The 16,704-nt window shown below is 35.1% G+C and overlaps 1 protein-coding gene across 2 annotated transcripts; it reads right to left on the reverse strand.

Annotated features, from left to right (window-relative positions):
• Positions 1 to 938: 938 nt before the first annotated feature.
• LOC145613330 (kinesin-like protein KIN-UB) lies at positions 939 to 12,340 on the reverse strand. 2 transcript variants are annotated; one of them, XM_081668416.1, is made up of 19 exons: positions 11,855 to 12,340; positions 10,117 to 10,211; positions 9,863 to 9,985; positions 8,879 to 9,064; positions 8,499 to 8,720; positions 6,964 to 7,111; positions 6,602 to 6,751; positions 6,330 to 6,418; positions 5,791 to 5,994; positions 5,529 to 5,651; positions 5,190 to 5,324; positions 4,975 to 5,106; positions 4,582 to 4,717; positions 3,557 to 3,649; positions 3,305 to 3,430; positions 3,061 to 3,186; positions 2,390 to 2,533; positions 1,640 to 1,768; positions 939 to 1,552 (listed from the first exon to the last, which is right to left on the reverse strand). In XM_081668416.1, the coding sequence occupies exons 1-19, from the start codon at positions 12,006 to 12,008 to the stop codon at positions 1,392 to 1,394; spliced, it is 2,676 nt and encodes an 891-aa protein (XP_081524542.1). In that variant the 5' UTR covers positions 12,009 to 12,340; the 3' UTR covers positions 939 to 1,391. The 2 variants fall into 2 exon arrangements, with proteins under 2 accessions (XP_081524542.1, XP_081524541.1); XM_081668415.1 differs by having other exon boundaries at positions 10,117 to 10,217.
• Positions 12,341 to 16,704: the final 4,364 nt, after the last annotated feature.

The following is a 16,704-nucleotide window of genomic DNA, read 5'->3' on the forward strand; positions in this document are numbered from 1 at the left end:
GTTTATTTATTTTTTTTCTGAGGAATTTAGCTATTATGTTGAGTGAATCCTAACCTTGATGAGCTGCCTTAATTGTCTATGCAACTTTGTCTGTATTATATCCCTTGTCATTTTCGTAAACTTTGAGAAATGAAGAGATAAAATAATTATCCTTTGTCTTTGTCTTAATCTTTGACGACAGTGCATGGGTTATCGATCACTAAACTTCAAGTACTGACTAAATATATATAGCTGGGTTTATTGTTGTTCTTGTCCAACCTCGATTTTCAATCTCTTGCGTACCACGCACATACATGTTTCTTACTCTAAAATTAGGAATCAGGATTTTAATGTATGTTGATTGAACGACTGTTTACAGCTTCCTTCACTGATACCGAAACATAGCACGTATTTCTTTAATCCACCCTACGGACGCCAGCTCTTTCCACCACACATTCGCACCCCCGCCACATTCCTTCCGCTCCTCACAGCCGTGCACCTCTATACGCCATTGTTATCCAAGACACCACGAACATATACTTCGTAAGAAGTACAAGCATTTCAAACGACAATGACATTTATAAGCTACGACAGCAGTGCTCGGTAAGTTGGTAAGGTTACTTAGCTAACAGGAAAATGGTTGCTGCATGGTAAGGGGTAGGAGGTGTTCCATTTTACTCGTATTATTTCAACTTTTCAAGTATCTAATCCGTATTATTTTTCTTAAACAAATTATACGGTAAAAGTTTGACCAATATTTTTTTCCCAATTGCTTATTGCAAAACATTTTTATTTGGTTTAATAGAATAGAACTATACAAAATAATACACATTACGTTATAAACTTATTATTCAACTAGACTTGATTAATAAGAGTATATTTTACTTCACAAGTATATTGAAGTACAAATACAATCAAAGCTTCTTTAAATTAAGGGATCAGATTAGACTATATATAACTTAGAAATAGAATTAGCTGGCCTTATTTTAGTTGAAGCGAATACAACCTTAAGATTTGTATAGGGAAAAATTGGAACAATTTACATTAGAATTTACACGTTTATAGATAAAATGCTACAATACATTAGGCGAGACCTCAATAATGATATTAGCACTACTTTTTTTCCCTTCATAGATGTAATCTGGGAATCCCATGGAGGTAACCACAAGAACTCAGTGAGAATCATTTATCCATCTCAGGTGTGGCAGGGGAGCTCCCCTTCGAGCTGATATACATTAAATATAGGATTACAAAACTGACCTCCACCACTGTATACGTCAGACTTGGAAAAATGTCCGTACTGACTTGTTCAGCATCGTATATTTCCTCTTCATACTAGAGGCACTGCACTGCATCCGGAGAATCCTATCTGGATAATCTTTATGGATGAGAATGTATAATCGTCAGCAAAGTTATAGCTCCACCCGTAACCGGCTCAACTCTGCTTGGAAAGTGGGGCTGGAAATAAGGGTTCGACGGGCAAGAGTCCTAATATCTTCGCGTGAGCAGTCCCGGGATATGCGTACCAGCTCCCAAAGTGCACCCCCAGCAATCATATCTTTCACATTTACTTCTGCAGAAATGATATACATTTTTTTCAATTGTCAATTCACTGAGTTCCAATTTTTACACAGTTTGAATAGGAGAGTAGTTTACTCACCATGCTGAGCTAAGTGACACAATGCAAGCTCAATATGCCGCCTGATCGGTGAAGCTTCATTGTTGGCATTTTGTACGATCCAAGGAAGTGCACCATCCTCGAGCAGTAGCGATTTTCCAATTTTTAACCCTAGAGTAAACAAGGCACAAGCATGAGAAACATCAAACGACCTATCGAATCTAAACAGCAAATTCTCCTTCCATACTCAAATTAGCGTTTGAATCAGCGTTGATACTGGGACAATCAACGAAGGGACTTTAAGACTTCTGAAATTTAATTGTGCACGACACCTAGAGCTTTCTCAAAACCTAGGTGTTTTGGTAAAAGGTCCAATACTACAATTTCTTTTGACACTTGACAGGAATGAAGAATGGAATTGGGACAAAACAAAAACTCATTTCTCCCTCCTTAAGCTGATGATCACATTCCACCACGTCACCAATTGAACATAAATTCTACCCATCAACTATTAGAGCAAAATACCAGTGCGAGTATTTTGTAATCAAAATTGATGAAAAATTTAAACATAAGAAGCCATGCTTCACTTTTGAAAACTGAAACCGTTTGACTCTATGAGATAATAACAACAGGTCCTCTAACAACATACATAAAGAAAAACAAGCCCTTGACCTTTAGGAAGCTCTGGAAGCTCATGCAACAAAATCTCAGAACAAGTCAGAATACATCAGTCAGAAAGAGACTAGCCACTTGCTTAATAAAGTTACTCAACAAGGCAAAGATGGCACATACCTTGAGTTGCACCCCGAGATTCGCATTTAGCGAAGTTGGCTATTCCACGTGCAATCTGAGAAAGAACATCAGGATGTCTACATCTTACCATCCCAAGCAATGCCCTGATACCACCCTCAGCTCGTAGCTTGACCTGTAGCTTATCTGGAAAAAGTAAACTCAAATTTAAAGATTATAAAAGCTCAAATAATTTCCTTACATCTATTAGACAGAAAATAACATCAGACTGGAATTACTTTTTTGATGTGAAATTAATGGATAGATCATAGCTCTATGAAGATTCCTACTTCAACAATTTCTAAACAGTAGAATTGTAGGACAATAGAAGTTACTCCTATTTTTACGGCAAGGAGAAAATGAAAGAGAAACTGACAAAGCATAACCAAGACTAACACTACTAGCTAGTAAAATTACATGTGGTGAGAGATACAGGTGCCACAACTGTCACTGCAATTAATTTGTTTCATTTACTAAAATACCCTTTGATAGTGATCTACAATTAATGGGAGAGAAAAGATTGAATTCTCATAATTTTTTTTAAATGTACCCAAATCAGGAAAAGACAACTTCTGAAATTGAACATAGCTGACAAAAGGAACCTATAGTATACTTATTATAGCATGAGACTATAACACTGAATGGGCTGAAACACAAGAGATGATATAAATTACCATTCCCGCACAGATTAGCCATTGCTCCAGCAACCATGCGAAGAGTCTGTGGATCTTCCGCATCATCGGCTGTTATTGATAAAAGACTGATTCCACCTTCAGCAACTATATGTTCTTGATTGGCTTCTGCAAGTCCCAGTAAGAGACAGCATGAGAATGAAAGCAAAACTACCTTGAACAACTAAATGCATGGTTTTCCAGAAACAATAGAAATAAAAATAAATAAATAAATAAAAACATTTACCATTCATTGCAAGGTTGGCAATTGCTCCAGCTGCTACACGGCGAACAGTTTCATCTTCATAGCTTCTAAGAAGCATTAACAAGGAAGTGAGCCCACCAGCAGCCACTATCCTCTCTTGGTTTGTTTCTACATAACCAACATTACTCTTTCAGGTTTCAACTTCATATATAATTCATATGATGTTTACTTTAAATCTACACACGAGATGAACGGCAAAACAAATCATAAAGGAAATAAGTAAAATCTTACAACCTTCAGCAGCAAGGTTAGCCACAATTTTCACTGCATGAATACGTGTATTGGCATCCTCTGACTCAAGCATCGATAAGATTCTTTGCAATCCAACTGCAATAATGATTTTACAATGAGCAGATAAAACTAACTTGACAAAAAACAAACATAAATACAGCAACCAGGTATCATCCTTTTTTGGGAGTAGTTCATTAGTTCAACTACCATTATATCCTCTACACTCCCCTGCCCTAAAAGAACAAGAAATGAAAGAATCTGATGGCATTTACATGACCAAAATATCATTATCATGTACTGAGGTATTGTTGATGCTTTAACTCTGATAACTAGGTCCCCTAAACAGAAAGGATAATCTTAATCAACAGCAAAGTTCCCTTGTAAAAAAAGCTCTTCATAGTTCTGAATCAGAAAGAGACACATTTCCAGACATGTGAGAACTTATGTTTATGTGAACCCTAATATGCATTGCCTTTGTGAAAGTCTGTCTAATGACTCTAATCTAATTACCTATACATTTCAGTGACCCTGACAATACACGATACTGAAAATGTCACTATGCAAGCGTAAGACTGTAAGGAAATTACTAACAATCACAGATGTCAGAAATCACAGCATGCTGATAGAATGAATGTTGAGAACTCCATATCCTGCATTTTACATTTTTACTACCTTGGTTACCAGCCAGAGATATTTTAGGATTAAGAGCGCCATTTAGAAAGCAATAATTTTCTATACATAAGGGCTTGACTGCAAAGATTATCAGAAGAAAGAAAGTATGCTAAACGTCCTCATGAAAGCCATAAAACTGATAGGATAAAAAATTCGGAAAAGCTTATGATAGCACTTTGCTCAGAAGATAAATCTTGAGAAGACATCCTTAAAGCCTCGCCCTTCCCCATATTGGTCACCAAACAAGGAGATAGTTCTATGATTTCTAGTCATTGTTCAATCAAGATATGATAATTAAAACACAGTGATTCAGAATGCCAAACATCAGATGCATCAAATACACACCTTATTCTCACCTTGTTCAAAGAGTGAATTAAATGATGACTTGGGTCCATTTTCTCTGTCTTTGTTTTGGGATTGTCTACCTGGGGATGTGAGTGATTGGGGACGAGATCTATTTCCTGATTCAAGCCTTTCAATGTACTTCCGCATCTAGTGACACAAAGTTCCAAGTAGTGATCAAGTCAGAAAGTATCCAAATTAAAGACAGATAGTGTTGCTACCTATAAGAGAACACTCCTTCAATTCCAACACACAAACTCCAGAGATTACAAAGCCAATTAAAAACTATGTGACACCAATATCACAAGTTAAATATTTGGTTGAATAGCCTAGCATTGTTATTTGTATATGCAGCAACAATCACACGACTAAAAAGGATGCATGGCTGTAAAAAGAGAGATAAAAACCTGATCGGCTTCAAACGTAAGCTGCAACAACTGGCTTTGCAAAGATGTGATTTCTTCTTGAAGCTTTTTCTTCTCATAAGCTTCATCTTCCAGCATCTGGTGAAGTCTGACAAATTCAGCAGTTCCACCTCCCTACAAATCCAAAAAAATCAGGTTGAAGAAGAGGGTGAAAGATGCTAGATCACAGGCACCACCAAACAAAAGTGAGAACATACCTCTAAAGATGTCAACTGAGATAGTTGATTTTTCAAGTTCTTGGCCTCCTCTTCAGCTGCCTTTCGTAATTGACTTTCATTTTGAAGAAGCTTTTTAATTTCAGCAACTTCTTCGGATAGAGACACATTTCGCTCCTAAATGAAAGATGCACCAGGGAATCAATGCACTTAACATGCTTATGGAAACAATATTCAGCATAAGCTGTACATACTATGTTCCAAGCCAATTTTATAAGTATATATATTGCTGTGAAAAGAAAACATATGGCAGCCAAACTAACAAACATTATACCGGTGAAATCAATAAACACTATGCAACAAGTGTCAGCAGTAGTATACCTCTCTATCACATGAACCATTGCTGAACCCATTCTTCTGTTGGTTTTGCTGATTTGTAATCCACTTCTCTTCAAGCTTCTTTATGGACTCTAAATAATCCATTTGGCACTTTGTTCTTTCTTTCTGGATTTCAAGAGAACAAACTCAAAAGGTTCATAAACACCTCAAACGGAATGGAAAGCAGAGAGCCACCCACTCCAAAGATGATTAGGTTTTAGAATGCAGTAGCAAAGAAGCAAAGTACCCAACATTTTCAACAAACCTCTAATTCATTAGAAAATTTCCTTTCAACTTCAGAGACATGGTTCTCAGCTTCTAGACGTATTTTTCGGACTTCATCATCAAATGCTTTCTGCCGTCGTTCTCCCTCGGCAATAAGTTTGTCCAGTTGTACTTCAAGTCTTTTGGACAAACTTTTGTAATCAAATTCTTCCTTTATTCTCAGCATGTTTTCAACCTTCATGGCCTGTGACAGACAAGTCTCAGCAACCAAACATAACAGATGCCAATCATACTATTCATACATTAGTTAATCTATGTTACCCATTTTCAATGAATTTTAAATATCCCTACATCATCCTAAAATTATCAGAAGTTTCAAATTTTCCCAAAATAAAAGCATATCTATTTTGTACTCGCTCTCTCCTACTTTATCCACCTTTTCTTTACACCCACTCATCTAATCAATATAAAAGGGACAGAGCACAACAAAACCTTATCACAACAGATGTAAGAAATTAAACGAAGTAGTGAAATAGCATTGTGCAACCACATCAAATTACAGAGAAAAAGGCTGCTCACTCTTTGCCCAAACAATATAGTGCTTGTAGTCTCTCCACGATGCCGGGGTGAAGGACCAATTGTTACAACCAGGGATGTTCTCGCAGACCCTGTATGTCAAAAGTACATGAAAACTTTTTTTGATGTATCTCAATAGGCCAGCTTCTTTTTAGATTTACACACAACAGGGACAAAACATTTGCCAAGAGACTTGACTCATTTGAGTGAAAACAGCTAGCATCATGCACATAGCTGAACAATAATGGATATCACATGAAACTATAATGCCTCACCTCCAAATGAATCTCTAAGCAACCTCGTGAGCTTGGAATCACGTACTGGAACATGAGGGCTATTCTCTGCAAGTGCATTGATACATTTTCCTAATGCAGTAAGGGAGAGATTGATAGCCTTCGCTTCCTCCAAGGTATGGCCCTCACTTCCTACCAGCAAAAAAAAAAGGAAATTGACTTCAGTAATGATCACTTTTTTAAAACAGAAAGTAATCATTTACAATCCAGAATTATGAATATAGGCCAGGAAACATATAAATACATGTTGAAAACACTAAACCTATTCACTAAGTAATAAGTATGAAATGCTGATGCAAGATGAACCACAAAATATCACAAAAGTAGACTGTTTTTATCTGCACCTGACTTGTGAACACGCTCAGAACCAGCAAGATCTACCACCACCAACTTGCCCTTCCGCAGTATTGGTGGATCACAGTTTTTCACTGATTGGTTCTCATCATCACTAGAAGAAGGCTCTCCTCCTCCAATGGACCTCTTAACTTGTATCTGAAATGGATCATCAACACCAAACATGTTGCAACACATTTGTGGATATTATTAAAAGCAAATAGAAAGAGCAACTCACATGAAGGAAAAAGATAATGTAAAAGAAAAGAATTTCCAAACAAGTTGCCATACAATATTTTACTACGTATATTAAATGGAAGAAAAGCAAAAGATATACTTTGTATTCAACTCTTTAACCCACTTTTCAGACGATAGCAATCTTCGACATCAATGACTACCAGGTTAACAGACAAACAGGGTACTCTCAGAGTCTCAGTGCTCTAACTGCTTTTGGAGAAGAAACAGTGTTCCACCCTCTACACCAATTATATTCTCAAGCCGTAAATCCTAATACTTCTACGAGATTAGATAGTAAGCTTTTCTCCATCCTTGTGTGTTGCCAATCCTCCTCAAGTCCTAATCTTACAAAGTCCAGTGTACGTAATCTCTCTATATTATCACCAAAAAAAAAAAAAAAAAAAAAAAAAAAAAAAAAAAAAAAAAAAATCTCTCTATATTCTACTGGTGTAATTTCTTGGTTCTTAACTAAATAATATATTAGACCATGCAGAGTTTTTGCACTGTGATGGTGTAATTTCCAAGGATCGAATATAATTGAATAATCAAAATTCAGTTTATTTTTGAATTCTTCAACAACTGAATGTGTGCTCATCACTTTGGAACCAATTAGTCCATCTTATGCCTAGTAGTCCATACATTGAAGCAATTAAATTGTTATTGCACAATAACCCATTGTGTAACCTGGAATCCTGGATGCAACTTTGCACCACAATATCTGTGACAGGCCATTACATTATAAAGTTCTCCGCCAAATCTCACACTAAAAGCATAGCAATAGATAATTTTGCATCCAACAATAATAAAACTATGGCATATTGTGCAATTCATGTTTAGTGTCTCTCAAATGATCAGGAAGTAGTGGGGAAACAACAGCACGTCAATTTTTCTTTAAGCTTTAAGCACTACTCGAATGAATATTCAGAATCACATACTTGTAATTATTATTGAAGCACAACCCCTTAAATTTTAAAAGTAAAGATTTTAAACCGTTATGCTGGAAATAAGTAGGACGGGAAGCGACAATTCGAGTGATTTATGGAACTGTCATTCAGATACACGAGACATTTCTTTCAAGACTTGGCAAACTTTTTACAAATACTGTCATTCATATATTGTCAGCCAGTATTATTATCATTGCCATCACCAGCAGCAGCATTAATTTTAATCAGCATTTTATACCAGATGTTCCATATTCAACGTGTTTAATTTCCAGGCATATATAGAGATGGGAACAAAATGGCATTAGAGAACACGAAGATACTAGGGAAATGGCTAGCATTAAACAGGTGAAGGAAAATATTATAACCATAAGGATGGCGTGGCTCCTAGAAGATTCTGTATTCAGCTTTGTATTAGCAGCAAAACGATGAGCCTCCCCTAATCGCAGGAGATCAAGAAAGCTGTTTTGGTCTCTTATCTCAACAACAGTTGCACCAGGCAAAGAAACCTCTCCTGTTCTGGGATCCTCAGTGATAGGAATATTGTCATTTGCAGGATTAAGAAGATCTTGAATAGTCTCCATATAAAGCTGCATAAAATCTATGTATTAGTAAAAGTAAAACAGCAAAAATAATAAAAGATTTTTATACGGAAAGCTTGGCTAGCTTGGAAGAGCCATAAGGAAATCTATAAAATGCACATTACTAATTTCGTATGCTGCTTTTTCAACTGATAAATTCAACCAACCTGTATGTATGATACATAGACGGAATCAGTATCTAAACAGATATCAGCAAGGATATCCTCCATGGAGCGGACCATGATACCTCGATCAGAAACATCTTCTTCTCCCAACTCTCCAAGAGTAAAAGTTTTTCCTGTACCGGTTTGGCCATAAGCCAGCACGGTTCCATTGTAACCATCAAGCACACTCTAGAAAAGCAGAAAAAACAAATCAGTCACTCACACATCAAATTTTTAATTGAAGTACAAATACTGTAGAATAAAGTAGGAGTGCAGACTACAGAAGTCATGAAGAAGAAACAAAATTCGTAAGTGTTTGCCCTACATCCCTCACATAGGATGAACTGATAAGCATACATATGGTCCAGCCGTCCACATATGTAGCGCTTTAAAATTAAACCTCATCCCAACAGAAAAGAAGAGAAAAAAAATATATAAAAGAAGGATAAAAATATGTGAAAGATACCTACTGTGCCTCTCAGAAGTCAGATCACAAGAAACAGTCTTAACATGCCACTATTGATTAAAACAGGATAAGAAGCACATTAATCAGCCTAGAAACCATACAAAATCAGCAAGAAGTAATGCTTAATTAGGGAATCAGAAATGGGAAGCTAAACAACAGTGCAGCCTACTTGTTGGTTACAAAATTCAAAATCGAAGATGACAATTAAGCAACAAAAGAGAAACCTAACAACCAAAAACACTCAGACTTCAGTTAAGTTATTCCAGCCATTTATTGTGTAAAGGACATCTAAAAATGGTCCAATGCAATACTCTTCGACTCATTCTCAACAATGATACCCTTTAATGAAAAAACTACATACAAAGCTACTAGATATTAAATGTCCTCCTCATTAAACAAAGTAAACCACTACACCACAATCACCAGAGCCACTTTGTCAATTGTAGTACAGTAATATATATGCAACACTTGAATATGGGTTTTCATTGAGGTTAAAAATTGCAAACACATTGACGACACACCTCAACCACAGGCTTTGCAACAACTTCATAGACACGCTTCTGGGATGAAAACTCAGTGAGCAATTCATCAAATTCATAAGTGTCTGAGTCCCAATTGTTTTTACGAAGCTTCAACCTCTTGAGCTGGAATAGAATGTCAATTGGTTAGCAGTAATACTAAAAACCATACACTGTATGGTGATAAAGAAAGAGATGCAAGTTAATGCAAAAATACAGAGTTCTTGTGCAAGAGACATAGACAGAGGGGAAAAAACCTCTGGTTGCAACTCTACACAGTCAGCATAATCTGCATCTGTAACTGATTCCTCTGCATTCTTAGGCCTCAGTCTAACAGCTACTCGTACTCTGCCTGGAGCTGATGAAATAAAGTTAATGAATGAATTAGCAGGAGAGAGAAAACTAGAAAAGAAGTATATTTACTTGCAATTAGAAAATCTTTGGACCATATGATGGAGGAGATAATAGAGATAAAAATACTGATAAAATAGAATATAAAGAACTCTACAGTACACAAGAATTCTCTTGTGAAATTGTCCCTATCATAGGACCCAACAGAATCATATAATACAGGTGTTGTTAAGAGGAACAGATAAAGATTAAAAATTTGGAAGAATAATAAATGAGACATTCAACTGATGATGTACATGTACATCTTAGCCTCTTCCCTATAATCATAAACACTAAGCTTTTCCTGGGACAAAATCGAGACAATGACACAAGAACTACAGCAAAATACATCTTCAAACAGCCTCTTTATCAACTGCATCAGTCTATAGTACTTCATCCGTGAGACATAATTGCTGCTCCAGAAGATATAATCAATAACAGCCAAATAATGTGCTTAGTTCTTTTTTTTTTCCAATTTTATTTTCCTGATATCCTAACAAACTCTCTGCTAGTTTTCTTGCTCACTTAAGAGAAGAAGCTGGTCTGCTCAGATAAAAAATTTGCACCCTGCTATGTAATCCATTGGAAAAGAACAACTATCACACCAAATATCTCCTGATTCCAACATTTTACAATATCCTACTTCCAAGAAATCACTGACAAACCAAGAGTCTAATACATATAAACTCACGTACGTAGTAAACCAAGAAGGCGGGACTAAAGAGTTGCAATTGAACAAACAGAATCTGCATCATCCGGAAACATAGTCCGGAACTACATTTGAACATCTTTCTATGGTGATCAGGATTCTACTCCCTTTGGGACACAAATTTCAAATGTACAGCTCATCCTTCCAATTCTGGCCATGCCTTTACACAAATCCGTAGTGACAAAACCTTAAGTCTGCAATGAAAGCTTTTCTCCTTGCAAATACTCCACAGTTTCTAGTAAAATGGCACTTCAGTATCATCTTCCCGCAGTCATAAACCATCCATTTACATTCTCCACACGATAACCTCACATTCCACGCCACCATCAGCCAACTCATACCATACTACACATTCTCATGCCTCCCATCCGAAAAGAAAATCTAGGTAAAAGATTGTAATAATGGAAATGAAAAGCTCTTCGCCAATCCCATCCCAACCTCCATTCCGCATTTGAAGTCATACATTCTATAATTCACCTCGCTCGACTAATTCTAACTACAACGTGTAATTCACCTAGCTCGTTCAACACTACCGCCTCGACACCACTTATAAACACAACCTTGATCATTCCAGTGATCACGCAACACACACCACTACTATCCACTAATTCCAATCAACCAATCAAAGCATCATTTGCTCCACTACCAATCACATTGCACTAATTCTTGCATACTACACAAAAATCACAAACAGAAAACAAGCTTCACAACAAAATCAATTTAAAATAAAGGCATTGTTCAAATTAACACTAAATTTACTAATTTGCTCCAAAACTTTATCACTCCATATTTCAAAATATAATTCAAATAAACACAAATTAAGTTAAAAAAATCATCAATCACAGAAAACAAAACAGATCGAAAAACAAAAATTATAAAAAAAGAGAAACCCTAACCGTCGGAAACATCTCTAGCAGCGGCGGCCGCACCACCAAGAGAAGCGGTGCGACGAACAGGAGGCTTAGATTTGAAGGAAGAAGAAGACTTATGATTAGTAGCAGAAGACGGCTTTAAGGAAGCTCCTCGAAAACCGCCATTTTTAGTCGCCATTGATTGAAGTAGATGTTTACAGTTGAGAAAGAGGTTACACCATAAATACTTCTTCAGAAAGCTGGAAATTCCAGAAACATCACATAAATATATATTTATTTATATATATATTTGTGGAATTAATAAATTAATTAATTTGTTTAAAAATTGGGATTAAATTTGATTGAAATTAGAGTGTAAGTAAAAGAGGAAGAGGTGGTCAAGAGATGGTCAACAAAAATGGTGAAATATTGAGTTTTTTTGAGTTTTGAATGGAAAAGAGAGGAGAATGGGTGTTGTCAGAAATGGTGGGGTTACTGAATTTGCGGGGACATGGAGAGAGTGTGAGTGAGAGAATTAAAAGTGTGGTTTTAGTACAAAATGGTGTTAATTTTGACGGTGGTGTGTTTATGAATATTATGATTAGTGTTAATTACTTACTTTTCGGCTTTTTGTCTCTTTTTCTTTTCAGTACACTGCCTTTTTTTTTTTTAATGAGTACTACTATCTATTTTCTTTATATTTAGACCACAAGTATTGAATATTGATCCATAATAGGATAAATTTTTCAAAATAATTGAGGAACATGGATTGCGCCAAGCGCCAAAATCTTATTTTGTGAGACAACCTTTGAATAAGAACTTTGTGAGATGTATCATTTATGCATGCATCATGGTGCTTCTTATAATTTTTAGTATGTATTATCCAATATATCTTGGTCTTTCGAATTAAATCATGTGATGCAGATTTCCCTATCCTCCTCTCTACTCTTAGGGTCTGTTCTCATTAACTGAACTCAGCTAAGAAGGAAATTAGCACTGAAATGAACTGAACAACTAAATTGAACTAAAAATAATCGTATGAGAACAGGCCCTTAGATGATTAGCCCATAAATAGTGGATCAAAAGGTTTAGATAACTTGAATTCTAATAATTTGGAAAGGAACTAGTCGTAAACATTAAGGTATGGTCAAACAGAATTTGTATCAAATTTGGATCGTATTCAAAATCAGATTTTAGTAGATTTAGTGGTTTTGGGTAACAAAGATTGTGAATAAGTTTAGACCAGATCAGATATTTGATTGCCTAGTATAAAAAGGTAGGTGTTTCGTGTTTGGATGGAATTGTGAATTAAAAAAGCAAGAAGCCCGGAAAGATATCTCTTCTCGCTTTACATTTGGGCCTAATTGGCTTACTGCTCAATGGCAAAACCCAAGAACAGTAGGAGAGGTCCAAGGCCCAATAAGATGAAGCCCATCCCTTCTGGTCCAAAGAATGGCAGCACAACCAAATACCCAATATAACAAACACATACAAAACCCAACTCAGAAATTTAGAACCTTGATCCATATTCTATACTCAATATTGGAACTTTTAAGGCCTGTTCACATTTACTTAATTTCAGTTCAGTTCAGCTCCAATCAGTTCAGTTCAGTTCAGCTCCAATCAGTTCAATTCAGCTCTTAATTTCCCTCTCTCATAAAATATTTATTTAAGCTCAATTCAGTTCAGTTCAGTTCAGCTCTAATCGGTTCAGTTCAGCTCCAATCAGTTCAGTTCAGCTCAGTTCAGTAAATGTGAACAGGCCCTTAGTTGTCTCAAGATTGAGAAATAAAATAGTTCAACTTTGCAATGCAAATTAAAATTGCGAATATTATTCATATGTTGTTATTGAACTTCAAAATAAGCATTCTCTATTAAATAAACGGTCGGAATTATATGTTGCTTAGATACAAATCAAAAAGCATATCAAACAATATTGTGGTAAAACTATTATTGTTTAAAAATTAAACCTCAAAAATAAAGGTTTGTTGAGAGTGAGGGATAGCTCAAGTGGTTCTTCCCTCCCGGTTTCAAGAGATCTTGGGATTGATACTCATCCTCTGCCCTTGGGGCTCTCTAAAACCCAAAAAAATAAAATAAAATAAAATAAAGGTTTGGGCAGCATAATCTATTCAATATTGTATGAAGTTCTTTGCTCTTTTATTTGAAACGATATACTTATTCAAAGAACCAAAAAAGGAAAAGAACTAGTATTGTACGTAGTATGATTTACATCACAAGCTTAACATTGGCTTACTCTAAATGTACTCTATCAAACTAAATAAAGCTGCTCATTCATATATCTAAAACATTGGCCGTTCGATGCAATTCAATTCATTCATACTTTAACTGGATCATATATATCGGATCAATTCAGTGTTTTCTCTGCGAGATTCTTCATACAATCATACTAAGTTGTTGGTGTTGTTGGTGTTGTTGTTGTGAGGACGACAATTTCGTAGTTGAGCTAGGAGAACCTTGTTTTCTTCATTAAGATGAGCAGCTTTCTTCATTAACTTGGCATTCTCCCTTACTATATCTTGGTTCTTCAAATATAATTCCATGTTCTTCTTTAATAACATCTTATTCAATGACGATTTTCTCATCTTCCTGTTACATTTGTACCATTATCATATTAAAATAACGAATAAATCAACAATTATTAGGATTTTATAATTAAAAAAACGTATGTGCTAGAAATTGTATAAAATACTTTAATATGTATAATGAATTAATTACGTACCTCCTTGTGATTAGCCAGTGAATATTGCAGCTTCTCATCTTTCTACGATGATTATAATACAAGATATTAAATGGGGTTATTTCTGCATTATTCATACACATATTTAGCATAAAAATTGAATAAAGGGATAGAAGAAAATAGAAAGAGTTTATACAATATTATTTTATTTTGGTTTAATTTGTTCTATATATTGTGTGAATATATATATATATAGTTGTATATACGTAGGCTATAAGAGTAATAATTTGGTCTGATTTTGGTTGTATATTTATTTTTGTGCCCACTTTAAGATAGTAATTGTAAACAATGATGGCAATAAAAGTAATGATGATAATAAGCCAGAAAGATGGAAGAAAAATATGAAAGAAGACGATTGATCAAGGGAGGTAAAGCTATCGTTGTAGTAGTATCGTTATCCATCTTGGCTTTTTTTAGGACTTTGCATTTATGATTTATGTCTCTCTAGAAGACTAAACTATAAAAGGATTTACTTTTACTTATGTCATTTTTTGGATTGCGTGGCAACTTACGTACTTCACAACCACGACAATCATCTAATACAAAGTACGGAGTATGATATATACAATCACAATTGATTTAAGGTCTTGTACCCAAAAAAAAAAAAAAAAAAGTTTATATATTATTATGTCATACATGCATTATGTATAATAATATTATCTTATGAGATGACGCCAAATCTTCTAATATCTCCCCTCCTCCTTCTCCTCCTCCTCTCTTCGATCTACTCTCCACAACAAACAATAATCCGACCTCCGACCTCCTTTTATTTGTTCCTGAAACAAAATACTACAATACGTAACATAAATCACTTGAAAAATTAAATAAAATTGCATGCATGCATATGCTTGTGAAGTCTATATTGAAATTAATTAGGTTTTATTTCGAATATAGATTTATATAATTTATAAATACTTCTTTAATTCTAAGTCAATATACATCTTCCTTAATTAACTAGTAGTCAATTTTGAAGAAATTATGACGAAATGGGTTATTATTAAATTACATTTTCAAAAAGCAAGCGTTAAAATTTAATTTCTATATTAAGAGTTAAGTTGCCCTAAATTTGGAGAGTGCTTGATCTACTTTTAATTAATTTACCTTTATATCCATAATCCTCATAGCTACGTACGTATATCCAGCCAACGATTTTCCCACAAGTAATACATTAATCAAATCAAACATAGCATAGAGATCCCTATCAATTTTTTCCCAAGGAAGCAAGCAGACAAGATGCATTAAATGGCAAAGGGGTCACATACTCTTGATCTAAATTTGATTGTATTTGCAGTGAGCAAATTGAATGGCAACCTTCATTTTCATCATCATACTACTTCACATGGACACCCACGCAAGAGGCACGTGTTAACGAAAATGAAGGAAATTCATTCATTGGATTTTGAAGAAGAGATATAATAAGTCAATGTTGTTAGGTTTCTTCTTTTGTCTTTTTTCTTCATGCAATCGATTAGGAAAAGCTCATGTACGTTACTTTTTTTATAATTTTGGAAGATGAATATATTCGCACCATACGTTTATCTTTCTACTTTTCTGACGTCCATTATGTTATTCATCATCATTTTAGTTGGAAATCTAACGGTTGAATAGTTGCATGTACGGAGTAATCAATACAATAGACTTCCTAGTTCCTACTAGCTCCTTAACTAAATTCCCCACGTTTTTAGGTATCTATGTTACTCGTATTTGGATACTCGTGTTAGATATGAGTACATGTCTAAATGTCTGACTTTATTATTTTGTGAATATGATCTATGACTTAGATCCAAAAAAACTGTAAAAGTGCCCAAATCTTTAAAAATGTGTCGGAAATCTGGTTAGAGTATTTGAGGTGAGATGAAGAGTTCTAGACATGGTCTTAATTACATAAGGTAGATAAAGATACTATATTTAGAGTTTTTTCAGACATTATGCCTTTTTGCCATACAACATCCATGAGGGCAATAATATCCAATGAAGAAAATCAGTTGCAATCCACGATTGGGTACAAAGACATACAGCATTAATACTAATTAATGTACAAAATAATTGCCACGGCCAACTTCAATACATTCTTGTTAAGACCAGTATAATTGCTACGCGTTAATGATTCATTTGTCATTACTATTGATAGGTG

Source organism: Chenopodium album, chromosome 25 (genome assembly GCF_948465745.1).
Source record: "Chenopodium album chromosome 25, dcCheAlbu1.1, whole genome shotgun sequence".
Taxonomy (NCBI): domain Eukaryota; kingdom Viridiplantae; phylum Streptophyta; class Magnoliopsida; order Caryophyllales; family Amaranthaceae; genus Chenopodium; species Chenopodium album.